The sequence below is a fragment of the Prionailurus bengalensis genome, chromosome E3 (genome assembly GCF_016509475.1).
Source record: "Prionailurus bengalensis isolate Pbe53 chromosome E3, Fcat_Pben_1.1_paternal_pri, whole genome shotgun sequence".
Classification (NCBI taxonomy): domain Eukaryota; kingdom Metazoa; phylum Chordata; class Mammalia; order Carnivora; family Felidae; genus Prionailurus; species Prionailurus bengalensis.
In genome coordinates, this window is record NC_057357.1 from 22,081,786 (window position 1) to 22,104,070 (window position 22,285).

At 51.5% G+C, this 22,285-nt stretch overlaps 2 protein-coding genes across 5 annotated transcripts in view; one reads left to right on the forward strand and one right to left on the reverse strand.

Moving 5' to 3' along the window:
- Positions 1–14,274, forward strand: part of ARHGAP17 (Rho GTPase activating protein 17) — a 90,050-nt gene extending 75,776 nt beyond the window's left edge. For all 4 annotated transcript variants that reach the window (XM_043560264.1, XM_043560260.1, XM_043560261.1 and 1 more), the window contains 2 exons: positions 5,424–6,050; positions 13,409–14,274. In XM_043560264.1, coding sequence (XP_043416199.1) covers positions 5,424–6,050; positions 13,409–13,539 — 758 coding nt within the window. In that variant the 3' untranslated portion in view covers positions 13,540–14,274. The remainder of the gene's footprint in view (positions 1–5,423; positions 6,051–13,408) is intronic.
- Positions 14,275–20,692: 6,418 nt separating this feature from the next.
- Positions 20,693–22,285, reverse strand: part of SLC5A11 (solute carrier family 5 member 11) — a 49,163-nt gene continuing 47,570 nt past the window's right edge. The window contains exon 16 of the mRNA XM_043560265.1: positions 20,693–20,992. Within this exon, the coding sequence (XP_043416200.1) occupies positions 20,787–20,992 (206 nt within the window). The 3' untranslated portion in view covers positions 20,693–20,786. The remainder of the gene's footprint in view (positions 20,993–22,285) is intronic.

Below are 22,285 nucleotides of genomic sequence, written 5' to 3' on the forward strand. Positions count from 1 at the left end.
CCCTTAGGGACGGATGTGCAGACATCCTTGGGTTAGCGTGGGGATTCACTTGCAAGGCTCTCCGACAGATCGTGGCCATGTCTGTTTATAAAAGGGCAAGCAGAAAAATCAGTCATTTTAAGAGCAAAGTCAGTGAAGAGAAATGAAATAATGGGGAGCAGAGAAACAGGCACTGCTGAGTATGTTTAAGGCACAAAGTCCAACAAACGAAGGTTGCTTCTCAGAAGCAGTGCTCCCAGTTTTCCAGGAATCTGGCAGGCCAAGCCCTCCCTCCGTTTTGAAAGCACCACAGCCTCCGTAGTAGCCAAGCTTTATGGGTCTGCAACCCTCAAGATGGTGGTCAGGGCTTTCTGGGTCCTGACACTGACATGTGATCCAAATCGTCCCCACCTATACCCCTGCAAGCCCTCCACCCGGCAGTTAGAGGGACTGTTTGAAAACACAGCGGATTGTGTCATCTCTCGGTTGAAAGGCTCCAGCGGCTTCTGTGTAAACCTCCCCCGTGGGCTGTGTGTGGTCGGGCCTGCCTTTGGGCCCCGCTCTTAACCACTGCTCTCTCTCACCAAGCTGCCAGCAGTGCTGCTCTGCTCTCTGTTCCTCGCCTGCACTGAGCTCATTCCCTCTTTAGAGCATCCACATTCCATGTCTTCTCTTCCGGAACATTCTGACCCACAACATCTTCTCGTGGCTCTTTTGAAATTTTATTGGGATAAGAAGACCTACCGTGAGGTCTCCCCTCTTAAACTTCTAAGAGTACTACAGGCACACTGTGGTACGGCAGACCTCTAGAACTTACTCATCTAGTGTAACTGGAACTCTGTCTGTTAGTTAGCAGCCCTCCGTTACCCCTTCTGCAGTGCTCTCTCTCCAGCCCTTGGCAGCTGCCATTCCACTCTCCGATTCTGTGGGCTTGACTCTTCTAGATACTTCGTGCAGTCCTGTCTTTCTGTGACCGGCTTATTTCACCCAGGGTAATGTCCTCCAGGTTCATCCATGTTGTTGTGTATGGCAGGATTTCCTTCTTTTTTAAGGCTAAATAATATTGCAGTGCGTGTATATCCCACATTTTTGATCCAGTCATCCATCGATGGACATTTAGGCTGTTTCTATATATTGACTATTGTGAATAGTGTTGCAGTGAACACAGGAGTGCAAGTATCTTTTTGAGACCCTGACTTCAGTTCTTTTGGCTAAGTACCCAGAGGTGGGTTTGCTGGATCATATGGTAATTCTATTTTTAATATTTTGAGGAGTCTCCTCACTTTTCCATAATGACGGTACCACTTGTATTCCCACCAACAGTGTATAAGGGTTCGATTTTCTCTACATCTTTGCCAGCACTTCTTTTGTGGTTTTTTGTTGTTTTTTTTAATAATACCCACTCTGACAGATATGAGGTGCCTCATTATGGTTTGGATTTCTGTTTCCCTGATGATGAATTTTATTCTTTTGCCTGTGGATGTCCACTTTTCCCCACACCGTCTGTTGAAGAGACCATCCTTTCCCCTCTGTGTGTTTTTGGTGTCAAAGACCAACTGTCTGTGCGTGGACTTATCTCTGGGCTCTCTGTTCTGTTCCACACGTGGTTCCTTTTTACCACTCAGGTCACAGCTCAGAAATCACCTCCTCCATGAGCCCTCTGCAATTACCCCCTCTGAACTGATGACCACTCCCGTCCCTACCAGTCACCAAGTCTTCCTCTGTCATAATACCGTCTTTCTTTCCGGGCATTTTTTTCTTGATCTGAAATTTTTAAATTTGTCTTTTAACTTGTTGCCAGTTTCCCCTAGTACCTCTTAGAAAGCTGGGATCTCACCCGCCCAGGGGGTGGCAGAGGCCTCAGGGACACCCGGCTTCAGGGGAGTCAGCTACTCTCAGGTGGCCTGGTCAATGCTGGTCATGGGAGGGGCAATTGTGATAAATAATAAAAGGCCTAAGACTGAAAAGTTGAGCTGTAGCTATGCCTAAAGTCACATAGCTGGTTGGATCAAAGGCTGCTAGTTTAACCTTTCCTAACTGAATTCCTACAAATATAAAGTAGAAATTAAAATGCCTTCTTAAGGGGTATATTGTGGGAATGCCCATGAAAGCACCATCTTTATAAAGTGTGATATAAATGTTAGGTGGAATTTTTATAAATTACAGGCAGGGAGGGACCCCTGGATGGCTCAGTCCATTAAGTGTCCGACTTTGGCTCAGGTCACGATCTCACGGTTCCTGAGTTTGAGCCCCGCATCAGGCTCCTTGCTGACAGCTCAGAGGCTGGAGCCTGTTTCAGATCTGCGTCTCCCTCTCTCTTTTTCTGCCTCTCCCTGGCTCGCACTCTCTCTCTCTCCAAAAAAACTAAATAAGCATTAAAAAAAATTTTTTTTAATAAAAATAAATTACAGGCAGGGAGGCAAAGTCAGGTATATGCTGCCTGGTTACAGACCCACGTGGTCCTTTTTAAGGTGGTCCTCTCCCCTGAGGATCTTCATCTGTACCCCAGCTTATCCTGGAGCGTAATTAGGTCTTCTCTTCCTGGATTCTGGGTGTAATCCTGCTTTTGGGTTGAGGCTCTCCTTATGCCATATTAGGAGTCTTTCCTGCTTCCGTAAACCACAGACCTCCGGCTTCCTCACAGGATTAGTCTGAACCTTCTGCCCCTGCCTCAGCCTCCCCAAACCTTCATAGGTTTGTCCTATGGAAAGTCCACCTTTCTCCCATCTCCCCGGCACCCAGCTCTCCTGCTTCCTCTTCTGATTCCCTCACCCTTTCCTGTCTGGAGTGGTCTTATTTATTTATTTATTTATTTATTTAAAGTTTATTTATTGTGAGAGAGAGTGAGAAAGACAGAACAAGTGGGGTTGGGGCAGAGAGAGAGAGGGAAGAGAGAGAATCCCAAGCAGGCTTCACACTGTCAGTGTGGAGTCCAATGCTGGGCTTGAACCCATGAACTGTGAGATCATGACCTGAGCCGAAATCAAGAGTCTGACACTTAACTGGCTGAGCCACCCAGGCGCCACAGGAACAGTCTTTTACTTGATGTGAATTCATAATTAATATTGCTCAGAACAAAAAACTAGAACTTTTTCTTTTTTAAATGTTTATTTTTGAGAGACAGCTAGTGGGGGAGGGGCAGAGAGAGAGGGAAACAGGATCCAAACAGGATCTGTGCTGACAGGAGAGCCCGATGCGTGGCTCGAACTCACAAGCCTCACAGCTCATGACCTGAGCTGAAGTCGGGCACTTAACAAACTGAGCCACCCAGGCGCCCCAGAACTTTTTTTTTTAAGTTGTTTATGGTAGCCAGAGTACAGCTAATATTCCAAAGTTTCCTTCCTTTGTCCAGTGGTTAGTTGTTTCTTTGGGAAAAGGTCTTCCAAGGTCTGGGGTCAAAAGTTCTAGGCCAGCAGAGCAAAGGAGACTTTATACCCTTTTCATTCCTTAATTCTGGGCCCTGTGAGCAGACAGCCAGGCTGTGCGGGGAGAAGGAAAGGGATGAAGAGAGTCCAAAGAGTCCACAGAACATGGTTGTGAGGCGGTTCTGCCAGTTGCTAGCTGTGTGAGCTTTTGCAAATACTTGACCTCTCTGAGCCTCAGTTTTCTCCACCGTGAAATGGGTGTGACAACGTCCATCTTGCAATGTGAGCTTATGAGACTCAACCGAGACAGTTTATGTAAGGGGCCGGCCTTGGTGCTGGTGATGTGTTGGGCAAATGAAACATTTCCTTAATTTCCCTATCCCTTTTTGGGAAGATGAGTAGAATCTCGGTACAATTTGAAAAATACTGAGGAGCGTGGATGGCTCAGTTGGTTAAGTATCTGACTCTTGATTTCAGCTCAAGTCATGATCTCACAGTTCATGGGTTCAAGCCCCAAGTCGGGCTCTGTGCTGACGGTTCAGAGCCTGCTTGGGATTCTCTGTCTCTGTCTCTGTCTCTGTCTCTCTGCCCCTCCCCCACTTGCACTTGTGCACACACTCTCTCTCTCAAAATAAATAAACTTAAAAAAAAAAGAAAAATACTAAAGCCTCTCCACTCACCTCTCCCAGCCCAAAGCCCGGTCTCCAGACCCACTGTTGGTAGCAAATTCTACTCCCATGGCCCCTTAGTGACGCTGATCTCAGCTGATACAGGGAAGGTAGTGAAGTGCTTCAACTCTCCGTAGATACACCTAAAGCAGTTCCTCCAAATTTATTTATATTTATATCCAGAATATATCTGTTCATTCAAGTGATTCTGGAACTGGTAGAATTTCTGTCATTAAAAAAAAAATCAAGCCATCTTGAAGAAACTGGCTTAGGGCAAGGGGCCATGGTATGTTGTGTAGGCAGATCAGTCATGCTTGGCTGTTGCCCCCTTAGCTGTTCTCGCTTCTCCCCTTTTCTTACTGGGCCATCAGGCCACCAGGGAAGGGGACTGACATGAGGGCAGCTCGGTGAGCTAAGAGCACTGACTCTGTGTAGGGGGGCGGCCCCTTGACTGAGTTCTTTTCTTACTGGACTTTAAACTTTTTTTTTTAACACTTACTTATTTTTGAGAGAGAGACAGTGGTGGGGAGGGGAGAGAGAGGGAGACTCAGAATCCCAAGCAGGCTCCACACGGTCAGCACAGAGCCTGACATAGGGCTCGAACCCATGAACTATGAGATCATGACCTGAGCGGAAGTCAGAAGCTCAACTGACTCTGCCACCAGGGGCCCCTATTCTTACTGAACTTTTAAAACAACAGGTCATGGGGGGCCTGGCTGGCTCAGAGGAGCAGGCGACTCTTTGTCGTGAGTTCAAGCCCCACATCGGGTGTAGAGATTACTAAAAAATCTTTAAAAATGCAAAATAAAACAACAGGTCTTTAAGGGTCTGTGTGTGTGTATGAGGTGCTTTTCTTTTTTTTTTTCTTTTTTTTTTTTAATAGAAACTTATTGTTTGGGAACAGTTTTGGATCTGCAGGGAAGCTGCAGACAGTACTGGTTGCTCCCTTGTACCCACACCCGCTTTCCCCTGCTGCTGACCTCTTAGGTCCCCGGGGTGCCCTCTCACAGCAGGGCAAGCAGCACCTGCGGCGTCACTGCTGAACAACTAGCCGCTCCCCCGGCGTTCACTCCCCGCCGCGGGGCCACGGCACCCAGGAGACCGTCATCTCGTCTCCCGAGTCTCCCCTGGGCCGTGACAGTTTCTGACCTCCCGTGCGTTTCCCTGGCCTTGACCGCGTGGGGGAGTGCGGGTCAGGAATTTTGAAGGACGTCCTCCATCTGGCAGCTGGTTTTCTCTTGGTTGGACGGGCCAAGGGCTTTGGGGGAGGACGACGCCAAGGCGAAGTGTCCCCCTGACGGCGTCCTTCTGCGGGGGCGCACGGTACCCACGCGGGTTCGCCCGCGGAAGGTGGCGTTGGCTCTCGCCGCCGTGCCCTTCTCACTGAAAGGCGTTCTCCTCCTTTGTGCAGCTGTTAAAAAACCTGCTCCTGCACCCCCGAAACCAGGAAACCCGCCTCCCGGCCACCCCGGGGGCCAGAGTTCTCCGGGACCGTCTCAGCATCCGCCCAGTCTGTCGCCAAAGCCGGCCGCCCGAAGCCCTTCTCCTCCCACTCAGCAGGCGGGCCAGGCCCCGGGCCAGCCGTGCGCCGCCCCGCAGCCCTCGGCGCCCCGGAGGTACTCCAGCAGCCTGCCTCCCATACAAGCCCCCAGCCACCCGCCGCCGCAGCCCCCCACGCAGGCCGCGCCGCCCCCGGGGCACACCAAACCCGGTGGCGGCCAGGGCCCGCCCGCCCCCACGGCACCGGCCGGCGAGCAGGGACTGGAGCAGCCACCTCACACCCCTCCCCAGACTCCGACGCCCCCCAGTACTCCGCCTTTAGGAAAACAGAACCCCGGCCCGCCCGCTTCTCAGACCGCGGCGGGGACTAACCCTGAGACTGCGCAGCCACACGCCGGAACCTTACCGAGACCGAGACCAGTACCAAAGCCCAGGAACCGGCCCAGCATGCCTCCGCCCCCACATCCCCCTGGCGCCCACTCCGCAGGGGACGGCACCCTCAGCAACGCAGCTCCCACTGCCTCCAAAATAGTAACGGGTAAGTGAGAAACTGCTCCCCGCCCACGGTCCGTTGTCTGTCCCCTTCCATTTAGGCCTGGGTTCACAGCAGGGGGCAGCCAGCCTTACGCCGGCCACATCTGGCCCATAGCCAGCCTGTTTTTGTAAATGAAATTTTACTGGGACACAGCGGCTCTAACTTGTCTACATATCGTCTCGGGCGGCTTTTGTGCTAACATAACAGAGTTGTATAGTCAGAGATTATTGGGCTCGCAGAACCTAAAAATATTTAGTGCCTGGCCCTTGAAGTTAGCTGGCCACTGACTTATAGTTTCATTATGTGTCTAAGACCGCCTACATTGACATTTTTCTAAGTGTAATGACCTAATCCATGTGGAAGGTACTGGACCACACAAGCATGAAATTCATTTCTTCCTCATTAGGATACTTATTTTCCTTCTAAAGGTAAAAATGTTCATAGTGAAGCATTTCAGGTATAACTTTAAAAAACAGGGTCTGTGCCACTTCGGATGCCCCAGGAAGGGAGATCTTGGGGGGGGGGGGGGGCGATCACATCAGAGTGCGGCCTCCAGGGGCGGGGGAGGGAAGGATTGACATTTTCCCATAATCCCCATGGAAACCTGTTTCCAGTGGTGATGATGGTACAGATTTCAGCAGGCCACCTGACCGGGTGTTTTTATTAAAAAACCCAGCCGAAAACAGTCGAGCATTTATTTAATTGTGATTTCTTTTCAAAATTCCACCCTAAGTGTTCTAATACACTATTTGATTTAAGGGTGAGGTAGATGGGGGTTTTTTAAATGTGTTTTTTTTTTAAATGGCAGTTAGGAGCTTTGAATCACAACAGTTTAATTTTCCATTTTCTACGTGGGGCTAGTTTTAGAGACGAGGTGGAATATACCTCTGGGCTGTGCAGCTCTACTGCGTGACTTGTCTGCTGAAAATGAGCCAATGGTGTACCCCAAACTGGGGGTACTCCAGATGATGAGGGTTAACCCACTAGCCTTCTGATAACCTTTTTTCTCCCCCACGAACATACTGCATAACTTGCACGTATTATAAATGGTTAATAACGTATGATGACACTCCAGCTTTTATTTTTAAAAAACAAAGCCACATTGGTGTGTTTGTTTGTTTGTTTCCCAATAGATGCCCTTCCTAGTGCCCTCACAGGTGGGGAAGGTTCCCAGGACTAAGGTCTGTAACCCCCCCAGCAGCTCGCACCAAGCTCCATACGCTCCTGCTTAGCCGTGTTTTGCAAATGTGCTTTTGACCACGTGCTCAGGAGCAGCTACCGGACCCCCCTGCCGTCCATTCTGTAGCGCGTGGACGTTACTTTTGTTCTTACCAAAAGCATTTTGAGCTGCAGTGCTCCAAATTCGAGGTAGCTGTCAGTAGATTGAGAACCCGATTTCAAGCCGCTCACCTAAGATGCTAGGAGTGCCTTCTTTCTTGTTGGTAAGCCTTTTGTAAGTGTCCTGCTCTTCTCAGTGACTTCCCTGTCATTGATCGGCTCATCACATCCAACCAAAGAGGACTCGGGTGCAGTCAGCACAGAAAATTGTGTTCCTTGTGTCTTGAGCTTTAATTTGTAATTGTATATCTTAAGTGCGAGTTAACTGCATGGAGCTTCTTAATTTGATGTTTGAAATTCTCAGGACCAAACCAAACAAACAAACCGATCTTCTTCCAAAGATCCCACACTAAATTCCTTTGCGTTCTAGCACGCTTACATTTTGCTTTCTTAAACCATACGAGCTTTTCAAAAGGCACCGTTAGCCTCATCTGAGCCGGGTCCACATTCGGACGCCTTAGGGCTCTCGTCATGCGTACCATTGCTCTAATCGGCTGATCTGAGCCTTAAACCCTTGGTGGGCTACTTCGCCAGCGTTCGCAGCCTCGGTCTGAGTAAGACTTTCTGTAGAAGCCAGAAAAGGAAATGAGTGAGGCCGTAAAGGCGTGGAGGAAGGCACGAGTATGATTCCACATCCTGACTCCTTATAACCCAGCAGTCTGGGGTTGCCCCACTGGGTATGGAAGTCGTGCAGCAGAGTGACACGACTAAACCCTAATTAAGGCTGAGCCTTTTAACCCTTCATGACACCAGCATTTCACCCGCAGATCTTTCCTTTTACGTAGATAGGAAAACTACCAACTGGAATCACGTCTGTTCTTTAAAACCGTTCCCACCTCACGTGTGTTTTTTCCAGAAAACTATCTTATTGATCCGGTACAACACTGTAATGCTCTGTACTTTATCAGATCAGGGAAATTTTATACGAAAGTACTTTGCCTTAAGATATTACCTAAGTATTTAAAAATCTATGTTATGAATTCTCCTAAATTCAAGAAATCCCAGGCCACCACAATTATTTTTGTATTGCGGAAGTAACTTTTAATTTTCTAAAATCGCCTGGACTGCCATTGGGAGCACACAGAAAGCCCCGTTTAGGATTCATGCATCCACTAGTATTGAGCAAGCTGCTATTATGAACCATTCTTGGGTATTTCAAGAAGAAAAACAATGTGACTTCCTTGGAAGGCCATCCTTTATTATGACATTATGTTTTCATGTGGAAAACCGTAGACAGTTTCCTAAAAACAGGTTATTTGCTTAGAGCATTTAATCCTAAAAAGTTGAATTACAGCCTGGGGATTAGGATAAACCCTTGGGGGAGATCAATGCCGCCAAGCAGATTTGACCGCCATCGTCTAGCAGCTCAGCACCAGCACAGGAGAACAGAGGGATTCTGATGTCCTCCGAGGCTCCTCTTTATTGTTACTGTAGAAAGCGCGCAAGCCTTTCAGCTTTGAAAGTAAAAGAGTTTGCATCTTGCTGTTTTTAAAGGAACAGATTTTAGCCAAGAGTGTTCTAATTGAAACATTTTATTAAATAATTTAGATGTATGACCTGCCATATTCAGTAAGAACTCAAATTGGAATATTTAATGGTAAGGAAAAGGCACCTGATTGGCCAAAGCTTTTGTGCTCCTTGATGATCGTTACTCGTGCGCTAACGCCTGTTACTAACCGGGCACCCTAACCCTGCCTGCTTGCATCCCTACTAACAGTGCATGTACTAAACGATGCTGGCTTCGTTCATGCTTGCTCTCGATCACTCTGAGTACTAAGTGTGTTCACAGACGTGTGTGACAGGTGGTCACAGGGCCGGCCTTGTGCCTTCTCTAATTTCTGTCCTTTTCTGTACCAGGCAGGCTTGAGGTGTAGTAGAAAGACTTTGTGGACTTGGGCCCGAATTCGAAGTTCAGCTCTCTGTGTAACGTCAGGCAAAGGCACAGCCTGGCTGATCAGTTAGAGGGTGACATTTGTGAGAATTTTTGTTGAAGGGATTGAATTTTTGTTGAAGGGATTGAATAAGACGTCTTACAGTTCTCAGCATACACTGGGTCCTAAGTGAATGCTAGCGATCTGTGATCATGTTTATCTTGGAAAAAACAGATAATCAGAGTTATGTCCTACACTCACAGGTCAGCGCTTTAAGAATGCATATGCCCAGGGGCACCTGGGTGGCTCCGTAGGTGAAGCGTTCAACTTAGGCTCAGGTCATGAGCTTGCAGTTTGTGAGTTCGAGCCCCACATCAGGCTTGCTGCGGTCAGCGCAGAGGCCGCTTCAGATCCCCTGTCCCCGTCTCTCTCTGCCCTCCCCGACTTGTGCTCTCTCAAAAAAATAAATAAATTAAAATTAAAATTAAAATTAAAAAACCCAGCCACAGGAGGGCACCCATATTTAGATTCTAATGCACCATTTGATTTTCCCAGTAGCAGTTCTTTTGTGGGTTAAAAAGACAGTGCTCAGGAGTAGAAGATATTTCTTACTATTTCATGATATTTCGTGAGCCTGAGAATACGTATCCCCAGGGCTGCAGTCCGCTGGGGACCAGCACTTTGCTGGTTCTCACAGTGTTGTTTTTTTTTTTTTTTAAACCTCTTTTTACATCCTGAAAGTAACACATTTTAAAAAATTAACCATAGGTATTAAAGAAAATTTGGAAACTAGAAATGATAAGCCACGCTGCTACAATTGAAGAAGTTCACTACTCATATTCTGGGTTTTTCTCTATTTTTTCTTTCCTAAAAGTCCAGGGGGTGTGTGTGATCATGGCTTTTGATCCTGCATTTTTCATTTTACCTTACATCATATGCCTCTTCCCATGTTACGATGTTTTTACAACCCATCTTCTCAATGACTGCATGATATGAAGCGGGTTTATTTTTGCTCATAGTTGGACATTTTTAAGTGGCTCCTGCTTCTCTTTGCAGGTTATTTTTAACAAATAGATACCAGAATCATGTCAAGGTGAATATCCTAGTGAGACTTGAGCAGAATCTCTCCTTTGTAAAAATAATAAAAAGTTGACGCAGAGTCTCTGACAGACTGGAAAGTCTCCGACAGCCCTAGCGAGCCGCTGCGGGGCAGAAGGGAGTCATTCTCTCAGACAGATGGGTCAGGAGGCGGGGTAGGTCACCCCACAGTTGTGTCTGCAAAGTGTAATTCCAAGGCTGTGTTTGGAGTGGCCGGGAGAATATCCTTGGACTGTCCGGAGGGTCAACTGACAACCTAAAGCACGTGTTCACAATTGTTGATGTGATAAACCTTTAGGACCATATCCTCAATCACAGGGTGCCCGTTCTGGCCCCCTGGGAGCCCACATCCTTGATACAGATACTCAAAACAGGAAGGAACTCACTTAGATTTGTCCAGACCCCACATCAGGGGTGATGTTCTGCCTGAGTGGAAGGAGCGTCCTGGGCATCTCTTTTTGTTTTTTGCTTTTTAAAAATTTTTTTTTTCAACGTTTATTTATTTTTGGGACAGAGAGAGACAGAGCATGAACGGGGGAGGGGCAGAGAGAGAGGGAGACACAGAATCGGAAACAGGCTCCATCAGCCCAGAGCCTGACGCGGGGCTCGAACTCACGGACCGCGAGATCGTGACCTGGCTGAAGTCGGACGCTTAACCGACTGCGCCACCCAGGCGCCCCTGTTTTTTGCTTTTTAATAAGACATCAGTCCTGTGAACTTAGCTCCGAGCTGTATGCTCAAAGACCAGCCTTTCTTAGAACGTATCTAATGAAAAATGATGCCTTATGTAAATTCGCAGCCAGAAAGTTTCAGAGGCTTTTTTTTTTTTTTTTGAAAAAACAGAAAAGAGTTCCTGCGGAAATCTTGCTAAAATAACCTTTTCCTCCTTTTTACTACAGTGAACCAGAGTGTTTAAGACTCACACATTATCTCCTCAGATACCATCTTCTCTGTCAGGACCCTCACCCGAGGACACACAGACTCCTGTCGGGAGGAGGGAAGCACTGTGTCATTTAGACCCCACAGTCCAACCGGTGTGGCTCCGATCCTCTGAGGGGTTGAGTCTCTCCGAGTCCCCCTTTCTTACCTCCACGGTGGCATTGCTGCTGCCGTGGAGTTATTTCGTGTGGAGGTGCCAGCAAGTGCCGTGATGACGTGTGTGCAACGCTTAGCACCGTATCTGGGAAACGGCACCCTCCCCATGGTGGCAGCCGTTGTGACAAAGAGGAGTCTCCTTCTGGAAGCTGGCTCTGCCCCCGTGCCTCTTTGTTGCATGTAAACGTTATCTGTTGCATGTGAACGGATCTGCTGTCTTCTTTTTAAAAAATGGTTCGTGTAAGAGAGAGAAGGGGGGCTGGGAAGTAACGTACCTGCCAGCCTCAGGCAAACCAGGCGCAGCAGGCAGGAGGCAGAGGGAACTTCCCTTAGGCTCCCCCACACGTTTTTTCCCTGGGTGTGGAGGTCGTGCGTGCTCATCAAAAATAGAGGAATTCTGGGAAGTACAAATCCAGGAATTCTTTATATGTGATGTAAAAAAAGAAAAAGAAAGGTAGTAAGTTTGTCCTCTGAGAAGGATCTGCGGCCCATCGGTGTTGGTTTGCACATGCACCCACCTGTTAACAAGTAGGAACCTACCCAGTGCGTACGGTGCCCGTGCATCACGCACCCCCCACCGGGCGTGGCGGTTCGGCAGTCTCTGGTAGACTCTTTGAGCTAAAAAGAGACGCTGACTGGTTGCGCCATCTGTCTTGTCAGGTTAGGACGATGGTAAGGGGATTGAATTTGCAATGCCTTTCTGGTACGAGTCTTGTCTGTGGGACACAACTGCTCTGCCTGAGGCAGTAGGAGGGGAGGATTGGGAAGATGGCCGGGCTGGATGACTCTTCACCATCCATCCCTGCAGCTGGCCAGCCGTAAAACTGATGGAGCGTCAGCCATCATCCAGTCACTGTTCTAGGCATCAGGGAGGCACTGAACAAGACAACAAGTACAGGAAAAGCGTCTCTTAAGCATAACGGGAAAACTCCCCAGCACACCCACCCCAGCCCGGCAGCGTGAAACCACAGCAGATCCGAACATCTCCCTTCTCTCCTGCACCAGCCCTGACACCTCTCAGCTGGCTCTCACAATTTTCTAGAACACACACCTACTAGAGAGACAAAGGATTCTGTCTTGACGAGGGGCTGTCTCCCCCAGTCAACTGCCGGCTTCGTTAAAGCCGTGTCTGGCTTGTCCACTGTTGTGCCCTCACAGGTGGGTGCTCAGTGAGCGCTTGTTCCTGAGTGAGTGCATCTGAGACTCCCCGGCCTCACTAGGAGGAGGGCTGTGGTAGGTGACGATGTCTTTTGTGAGTTTAGGAGTGAGGGACCGACGGCTCGAGGATTGTGCGTTGCCCTCTTGCTAACGGAATTCTAGCCAACATAATAAGACAAGAAAAAGGAACTGGAGTATAAGTTAGGAAGACAAGAGAAAATACTTGTGGGATGTTGGCGATCCCCCTGTGATTGTCAACCAGCGGTTGTTGCCAGGGGACATTTGGAAGTATCTGGAGACATCTTTGTCACCCCGGGGGAGAGGGGGCCGTTTGCCACGGCATCTAGGGCGTCAAGGGCAGGGCTGCTGCCGTGCACCCTGCAGGCAGCCCCGCAAGCCAGAACGATCCAGCCCCGAATGTCACTGGTGAGAGGCTGGCGTAGCATTGCTAAGAGGAATAACCCCTCAGCCCCGGAGGAGGGGGCTGTCTCCAGTGAAGCACACCTGTCCCCGTGGCCCAGATGTTGTGAGGGGAGTTCCGTTAGTGCGTCAGAGGGCTTGGCGAGAATGAGGTTTCCTCTCCTCGGTCAGAGCGAGCACGCGCTGCAAGGCTGCATCCGAGAGCTGCCCTGGGGTCTTGGAGGCTTGACCGCCGCTCCCAAGGGCTCATGGCGGCTCTAGCACGAGAAGGCGTGTGTGCATGGGCTGACTTGGACTTTCTGGCTCCCCTTCCTCTCGGAGCGCCCCCGGGCGGCTTCGGCATTACCACGCGCTCATCCCGTGTCTCCTGTTTTTGTCCAGACACCAGTTCTAGAGTTTCAGAACCGCTTCGCAGCACCTTTCCTGACACGCATTCAGACTCCGCAAGCAGAGACGTGCCCGGGCGCATTCTGTTGGACATAGACAACGACACGGAAAGCACCGCCCTGTGAAGAAAGCCTCCCCCAGCCCGGCCCCCTCCACCCTGGCGCGTGGAGCAGGGGCAGGTGCGCAGTTACCCTTTGCAGACCCAACAGCGAAGAGCTTCCAGTGAAGGGAAACGAAGGCCTGATGTGCAGGGCCTCGCCTCCCGCAGCCCGAGGACAAGGTGGGGGCTGACACTTGAAGCCGAATGACCTGTGTCTTGAGGACGCTGGCTTTCTTTCCTGGGAAGGAAATCATGCCCAGAAACATTTCTAAAAGAAGGAAAAACGGAAAAAGACAAAAGAAAACGAAGTAGCTAGAACGGAAGGAGTATGCTCGCCGAGACGTGGGGAGGAAGCTTTGTCGCTGTGCGGTTAGTGCAGGCTGTTCGGAATGAAGAATACCGCGTTAACTATTTAATAAAATGCGTTCGTTATGCAGATCACCCACTTCCTGCTCCTTGGACTTTGATTCTCACACCTTAGGAGGGAGGTCCCTCTCCTTCAGAATCGCCGCAGAATCATTTTGTATGAAGTATGGTCTGTGCCTCCCCGAGCCCCCGAAAACCACGCGCATCGATGGTGACTGCTGGATCCGTCACCTCAGCAAACTGGATGTGACCTGTGCCTTGCCGGATTGCAGAATGTAGAAAGAAACGTACTGTTCTTTTTTTTTTTTTTTAAACAATGTAATTGCTACTTGATAAGGACCGAACAATATTCTAGTTTCATGTTTAATTTGAATTAAATATATTCTGTGGTTTACATGAAAACTTTATCATTCTTAGAAGCAAGACCGTGGACTGTGTGTATGCGTGCGTGTGCGTGCTGTCTCTCACCCAAATAGGATTCGGATGAGACGTCAGGGGGTCTGTGACCGTAGAAGCCTGAAGGAATGGAGAGCAAAGTCGCGGCAATGATGCCAGCCCCCAGGTGCCCCAGAGACCTCCCGGACTGGCTGTCCCCGAGTGAGTGTTCCATGGTCGGGCTCTTCCTGTGCACTTACCGGTCCTGACTCCCTTCCCTGTCCAGCCAGAGACAGAACAGTCGGCCCCACAGACCCAGTGCGGGAGTCCCGAAGCCGCTCTTTTCCGGTGGTGGGAAGGCACTGCCCTCCCAGGGTTGAAAGACTCGGGAGGAGCAGGTGGGGAAATAGAGCAGAGTGGGTCCACAGTCTGGATGCCTGTTCTGATGACAGCCGCTCCCGGTGGCCCAGACGTGGCGGGCTCCTCGGGGGACTAGGCAGGGACACACGCTGCCAGCGTCGGCTGCCTTGAACCATTCCGTTGGTGGAATTGGTTGCCAGGCACATCAGCGACCTGTGCCTTGCCCGGAGGACACCGACCCTGTGTTCCGCTTCAGCAGCACACGCAGTACTGGTGGCACGAAACGGAAGTGAGGCTGTGAAGTTTAACAGCCGTAACTTGCAAAGGGCAATCCCTTTTTCCTCCCAACTCAAAATTCCCTGTGCCCCCAAAGTGCTTCCTACACTTACTAATTATTAACTACATTGAAAATAGGTACCTATTGAAGCGCCTGGGGGCTCAGTCGGCTAAGTGTCTGACTCACGACTCGTGAGCGTCGGGCTCGCTGCTGTCAGCACAGAGGCTGCTTCAGATCCTCTGTTCCCCCCTCTCTCTGCCCCTCCCTTGGTCGCATTCTCTTTCTCTCAAAAATAAACATTGAAAGGGGGCGCCTGGGTGGCGCAGTCCGACTTCAGCCAGGTCATGATCTCGCGGTCCGTGAGTTCGAGCCCCGCGTCGGGCTCTGGGCTGATGGCTCAGAGCCTGGAGCCTGTTTCTGATTCTGTGTCTCCCTCTCTCTCTGCCCCTCCCCCGTTCATGCTCTGTTCTCTCTCTGTCCCAAAATAAATAAACGTTGAAAAATAAATAAATAAATAAATAAACATTGAAAAAAAGAAACACTGACACATCAAAACTAAGCACTGGACAAACAAGAAAGTATTTTTTAAAAAATAGGTACCTATAAACCCATGTATCTTAAATTTATATTCACTTAAGGCTCACTCTCCCCCATCCCCCCTTTGCTGTAGACCAAGTTCCTTGCAGAAAGCAAGAGGCTCAGTGTTGGTTGCCCATCAGCATCGAGCCCCTTCCCCAGGGAGCCCACTGTCCATAATCTGGCATCTGTGCAGCACCTCGGAGATGTCGCGGAGCCTGAGCTGGCACTTGGGGGGAAGCTGGGACACCATGCTTGCCGAGGAGATGGCGTTGGTGCCTGGGGACCAGGAAGGTCCACGGTGGACAGTTCTCTCCAGAGCGGCACATGCGTTTTATTATTGCTGGCTCCAAAATACAACACAGACCCTCTTTATTTTAAGTATGTTTTGGTTTTCACTCTCCTTTGTGGGTAATGATCTCCCAACCCCAACAACTCCAATCTAAAGAAAAATGATGGTTATGCGTGTCAAAGGTGAATACCAGACCAAGGCTACTGCGCATCTTCCTGAATGGGGGAGGACCAGAGTGGTGGGGTGTGGGCGGCTTGGCTTGCATTCGGAGCTGTAACCACATCATGGTGGAAGCATCTCCAAGGTCCCACAGAGACGTGATTACCCCTGCTGGGAGAGTCGCCACCTTGCCGTCCCCTTCTCCTGACACTAACACCGCCAGAGAGCAGGAGAGGTCTTGTGATTTAAACTCACGGTGGCCATCCTGCTCATCCAGGAAGGTGCTGGTGTCTAGGAAGATGGTGCCAGTCATCTGCCCCTTCAGATGGTTTCCTTCCCTTCTCTACGGAACGCTTTCTCATAGAATGTTCTAGCCCTGTGTGCTCAGGCCTTCTCTTCCTGCTCCCCTGCCCACAGCAACACCAGGGTCATGGCCCTATTCCTGACTGACACATGTTGCATTCAAGACCCATCTGTCCTGTTCTTAATCCAGCATCTGGAGACCACGGCGGGGGGGGGGGGGGGGTGTCAGCACAGGCCCCCGGCGGCCTGACTCTGCTTGGTCCTACCCTGTGAATCCCCAGGAGTTTAGATGCAGCTGGACCAAGGAAATCCCTGGGGGCTCCACGGATGGACCCTTGTCCCTCTCTTGGGACTGTAGCTCCCAGTGAGTCTCACACATGCTCATAGTTGAAGGTCTGAAGGCGATCCTTCTCTGGCTTCTCTACCTGACGTCTGTTCCCACCGTTTCCCCACCAGCGCCATGGCCCTGGTGGTCTGCAACCGAACTCGAGAGACTCCACCCTGTATCACAGACTGTTCTGCCGTCTCTTGGCTCCAAGGCCCCAGGTGACATCAGTGACTCACAGTCTAGAGTCTTACGTCCCATTGGGTAGCAGCAGCTCACTGACGGATGTTTCTAAACCAGTGGCCCCCACTGATACCATGGTGGCGGAGCTAGGGATGGGGAAAGATCCAGCACAGCAAAGCCAGAGGCAGAAAGTGGCCTGAGCTACCTCAACTGCCAGCTAAGGGGAGCCAGGCAAAAAGTGGGGTGGTGTCGGGGCACCTCTCCCTGGAAGCCATTTCTGGGGGTGTCTCTGTAGTCCCCTTGCCACCTACAGCCCATCTGTGTCCTGAGGCCATTCTGCACTTCCTGCCCTCAGAGCCACACAATAAATCCCTTTTGTGTTTTTTGCATCAGCTTTCTTGGGTTAGTTTCTGTTACTGACAACCAATGGCCCCTACTTGATGCACTTCCTAAAAGAAGCTGTCGTCCTCTGCTCACTCAGGGACACAGCTGTACAGACCCCTTGTGGCTCCATGGGCGAACTTTCCTTTCCATACTCCCTGCCAACTCCCCCTTTGCGTCTCCCACGCGTTGATGAGCCATACACAGTGTGTCAGTTCTCCATTGCTACGTGACAGACGCCCACAGACTTGGCAACCTAAAACGACACACATGTATCACCTCCCAGCTTCTGTGGGTCAGGAGTCCAGGCACAGCTCAGCGGGGCCTCCACATAGGGTCTCACAGGCTGCGGTCAAGGTGCTGGCCAGGGTCAGGGTCTCATCTGGAGGTTTGACTGGGGAGGGATCCACACCTAAGCTCCCTTGTGGTTGTAGGACCACAAGGTCTGAGAGCCCTGGCTTCTTGCTGGCCCACATCTGGAGGTCCCCCTCAGCTCTTAGAGGCTGCCCACAGCCCCTCGACTCGTCGGCTTCCCCAGTGTGGCCTCTAGTGCATCAGGTCAGCAAAGACAGTCTCCAGGATGCATCTGCTGACAAGACGGTCTTACGTGATGTGATGTAACCACCGACTGATATCCCGTCACCTCTGCCGTGTTCAACTGGTCAGTAGACGGTTGTGGGTCTGTCCACCACCAAGGGGAGAGACTATACAAGGGCACGAACACCAGGAGGTGGGGATCGCCGAGGGTCACCTTAGGGTCTACACCACACACATGAGAGCGTCATCACAAATGACACATGTGGGGCAACATTCGAACCAAATACTCTTTTGAGAGAACCAAAAAAAAGTCATCAGCGTTCTGTTTTCACCCTCTCTACTTGTATCTGAATGGAGGCTTTATGCACATCAATAAATTACATTTGAACGACCAAAAAATTGTTTGCATGTCAGTTCATGATAGGGACACCCCGCATTTGTATGTTCACACAAGGACCCTCAGAATTGAAGCCTGGTCTTCTAGATAATTGCTGGGTGTCCTCCAAGTAAATACTGAGGGCTCGCTCTTCCATGTGCTGGCCCAGACCCTGGGGACCCAACCTGAGCCACACAAGCATGGCCCTGGCTGCCGGGGAAACTGGCACACGAACCCAGGACACACAGCAGGGTGTGGAGAGGGAGGAGCCACGGGCAGGTGGAGGCGGGCCCTGCAGACAGAAGGACAGCTGGTGAAGTAGATGCCTCAGAGGCAAGGAGCCAGGCTGAGAGGTGAGGAGGAGCTGGAGCACCAAGGGCCTCGTCCAGTTGTCCAGGGCAGTTGGGAGCCGCTGAGGGAGCCATGGTGGGGGCGAAGGGGGGTGGCAGTCCCCGCGGTTTGTAGTTTAGACCCCTGCGGCTGTGACCGCAGGGAATGGACTAGAGCAGGGGCAAGACTGCTTGGCAGGGGACCCCAGGAGAAGAGCTGATTCAGGCCCAGATTTAGGTGGAGGTGGCAGGAAGGGGGGCCAGCGGACAGAGGAACACATCCTTAGGGAGGCAGAGGTGGCCCCATTTGCCGACCGACCGTCCCGAAGGTGAGCGCCAATCCAAAGGGCGGCCCTGCAGACCCTTCGTGGTCTGTGGTCGAGGTTGTACAGGTGACTGGACTGGCCATTTGGTCCCCTGCACAAGCTCAGACCTCGGGGGCTGAATCTGTGCAGGGCTAGTGGGTATTCCTTCCTGGTCCCCAGGCAGGGGTGGGCAGTCAGGCCGGGGCAGGGCTGCGGCCGGTGGACGTGAGACCAGGAGCCGGATGACATCTGCGTCCTGGAGGCCCTCCACCTGTGCATTCACCAGGCACTGTGCTAGGTGTCCGTGTGACAGACTTTACCTTTGTGGAACTTTCACTCCAGTTGGGAAGACAGTTAAGGAACCGATGATGTATGATACCTGCTTTGAAGGCACATGCCCTAATAGGCCTGAGTGGGATGATCCCAGAAGGCTTCCCGGAGGAAGTGGTGTTCAAGCAGACACTAGGAGTTAGGCAGAAGAAGGAGGGGTAGGTTAGGTGGAGGGAAGAGCAGATATAACCGGACTTCCGGGACCCACTGTGCACCAGCCCTGTGCTTGGCCCAGAGGTGGGAAACCCCGAGAGTGACGTGGACTTAGCCTGCGAGGGGAGAGGGTCAGAGTCGAAGCCGCAGAGAGGCCTGGCCATCAGGGGTTATTCCCATCAGGGAATGTGGACTTCATCCTGCGAGCCTGGGAAAGTCACCGAAGGGACCTACGCAGAACAGTGGCTTGATCAGATCCGCTCTCTCTGCCTGTGGGTGGACAGTGAGCGAGACGAGAGGCAGGAAGGCCAGTGGGGCCGCTGTGGCAGTGATCCGGGGGAGATGTCCGTGGCCTGCTCGAAACGCAGCTCCGACCCCGACCAGCAGCAGCAGAGATCTCTGGGGCCTGGCGGAGGGGCAGCGCGGGGGAGCTCAGGACCCCAGCAGGGCCTGCCGGGCCCCCCTCCCCACCTTTGGCCCCTGGAGAGGGATGTTCGTCCCCCCTGGAGCCCACTCGCCTCAGATGCCGTCTCAGGCTCTTGCCAGCAACACGCTGGGGAGGGGCTCCCCGCAAAGTTTGGGGTGTGCCTCCGCCCATGGATCAGCGTGGCAAGGCCCGGCCTCCGACAAGGCTGCCCCCAGTTACTGAGGGAAGCACACTGAGCGACTGAGCCGATGGCTCCTCGGCCCCCGGTTTCCTGTCCGTGTTCCTCTCAAGTGTGGAAACCGGGGTCCCCTGTGAGACTCCTGTTCCCCAGCCCTGTCACGCCAGCACATGGTTCCCATCCACCCCGCCAGCCCCCTGTCCCGGGACTGGAATCCTCGCTCATGGCGCTGGGCCGCCCCAGAGGTGGGCTCCCGGCTAGCTCTGGCAGTCTGCCCTCGCTCTACGCCGTGCGTGGGGCCAACAGCCCGGACCGGAGATCCCATCAGACCCCACGAGGGCCCAGAACACAGACGTGAGGATGGCTGACCCAGCCCGGGACACGGTGGCTTTGCCCCTGGGCCAGCAGAGATTCGCTGTGGACAGACTTGTCCATCCTTCTGGCCGCTTGTTTGAGGGGAAGCAGCACGAGGACGACGAAGCAGAGAAAAGTCTCCGCCTGTGCTTGGAAAGGGCGCGCAGTTCCCTGATTTTCTTCAAGCACAAGATTCCAGGGCGCCGCCTGGCCCACTTCCCGGGGATCTCAGGGAGGAGCAGCCCTGCAGTGAGAGAGCGCTGGGGACCGGCCGCTGCTTCCCCCAAAGCCTGCCAGCGTGGAAGGCAAGCGGTGGGACGCAGGTCCCGGTCCCCGCACGTCGAAGGGAGCGGGAGAAAGTTAAGCGTTGGCGCTCGGCCGGGCCAGCGTGGCAGCTGCTGGGCTGGGAGGCCTTGGGGGTCTCTTTGCTTCTTTATCCCTCTGAATGTCGTTCTTGGTGTTCCACGACAGGTAAGAAGAGTGAACAGCCCTTTGAGAAAAGGAACCGTTTACACTTCTTTTTCCCCCAGATTCGAACCGCCAAAGTTTGTTTTTGAGAATGCCCCGGAGGAACTCCCATGAAGCCTCGTGGTAAACAAACAAAGCTTTATTACTTATCTTCTCTCATTACAAAAACAGGGCACGGAAAATAAACTGAGAGCTCAGACCCCTGGGTTCACCCCACGTTAAGCAAAGTAGCCCCAGACAAAGATGGCACAGCTAATACACACGATGAGGTTGATGTCCAGAAGGGTTTTCACGGGGGGGTTTTCTTCCAAGGAGACGATGACGGGTTCCACTTTGCTGGGGGGCTCCTCCTTGCCCCGGCTCTCCATCCCACAGAGCCACAGGATGGCCCGTACCACTCTGGACTGCTCTGGGGTCGTGTCACCTAGAAGAACCCAAAGGAAGGTCATAAGGATGGGCTGTGCGTCCCGGAGAAGACACCAAGGGGACCAACCAGATGTGTTCCTCACGTAGTAACAAATACTTGGTGTATCTCTCGTGTCTCTTGAAATGCACGGCCTCCTGGATCTATACTTGAGTTTCCCCTGTTAGGCTGATGTGGACACATAGCCACAGTGTGTATGCATGTGTGTGCATGTATGTATGTGTGTGTGTATATATATATATACAGGGCCACGCGTGATGATGAACAACAGCCCACAGCCTCAGGGTCATGGAGGCAATAGGGGCTGATGGGGACTTTGGCTAATTGAAGGGCACATCCCAGGTCTTAAGGAGCCCACTTTACAAGCTCCAGATGTCAGTCGTGCAGACACGTGGGCCCAGTGTTGTCACAATCTCCCCATTTTCCAGGAGAAGACAGATATCTGGAATTTTACATGCAATCTCCCGATTTTTAAATGTTAAGTCACATTTCATTAAAATGGTAGGTGGGCTAAACCACAGTGTGTCTGCAAGCTGCCAGTTTGGAACGAGTGTAATTTAGAGAATGCCAGTAGTATTCCAGCCTACCTTGTGGGATTTCGAGAGGATTAGGTGAGCCATGTTCTAGCAGGCGCTCAGCAAGTGTTTGCTGCTATTGCTTCCCAGCGAGGTATCTGATGAAAGCTACTGAGGGGCGCCTGGGGAGCTCGTTGGGTTAAGTGTTTGACTTGATTTCAGCTCAGGACACAATCTCGTGGTGTGTGAGTTCAAGCCCTGCATCAGGCTCCATGCCGATGGTGCAGAGGCTGCCTGGGATTCCTTCTCTCTCTCTCTCTGAGCCTCCCCCCATTCATTCTCTCTCTCTTTCTCAAAATAAATAAACTTACGGGCACCTGGGTGGCTCAGTCGGCTAAGCATCCAACTTCAGCTCAGGTTATGATCTCACAGTTTGTGGATTTGAGCTTTAGCATTGGGCTCTGTGCTGACAGCTCAGAGCCTGCTTCAGATTCTGTGTCTCCCTCTTTCTCTGCCCCTCCCCAGCTTGTGCTCTGTCTCTCTCTCTCAAAAATACACATTAAATAGGGGCGCCTGGGTGGCTCGGTTGAGCAGCTCAGGTCATGATCTCACGGTTCACGGGTTCAAGCTTTGCATCGAGCTCTGTGCTGACAGCTCAGAGCCTAGAGCCTGCTTCAGGTTCTGTGTGTGTGTCTGTCTCTCTCTCTGCCCCTCCCCCACTCACACTCTGTCTCTCTCTCTCTCCTTCAAAAATAAACATTAAAAAACATTTCTTTGT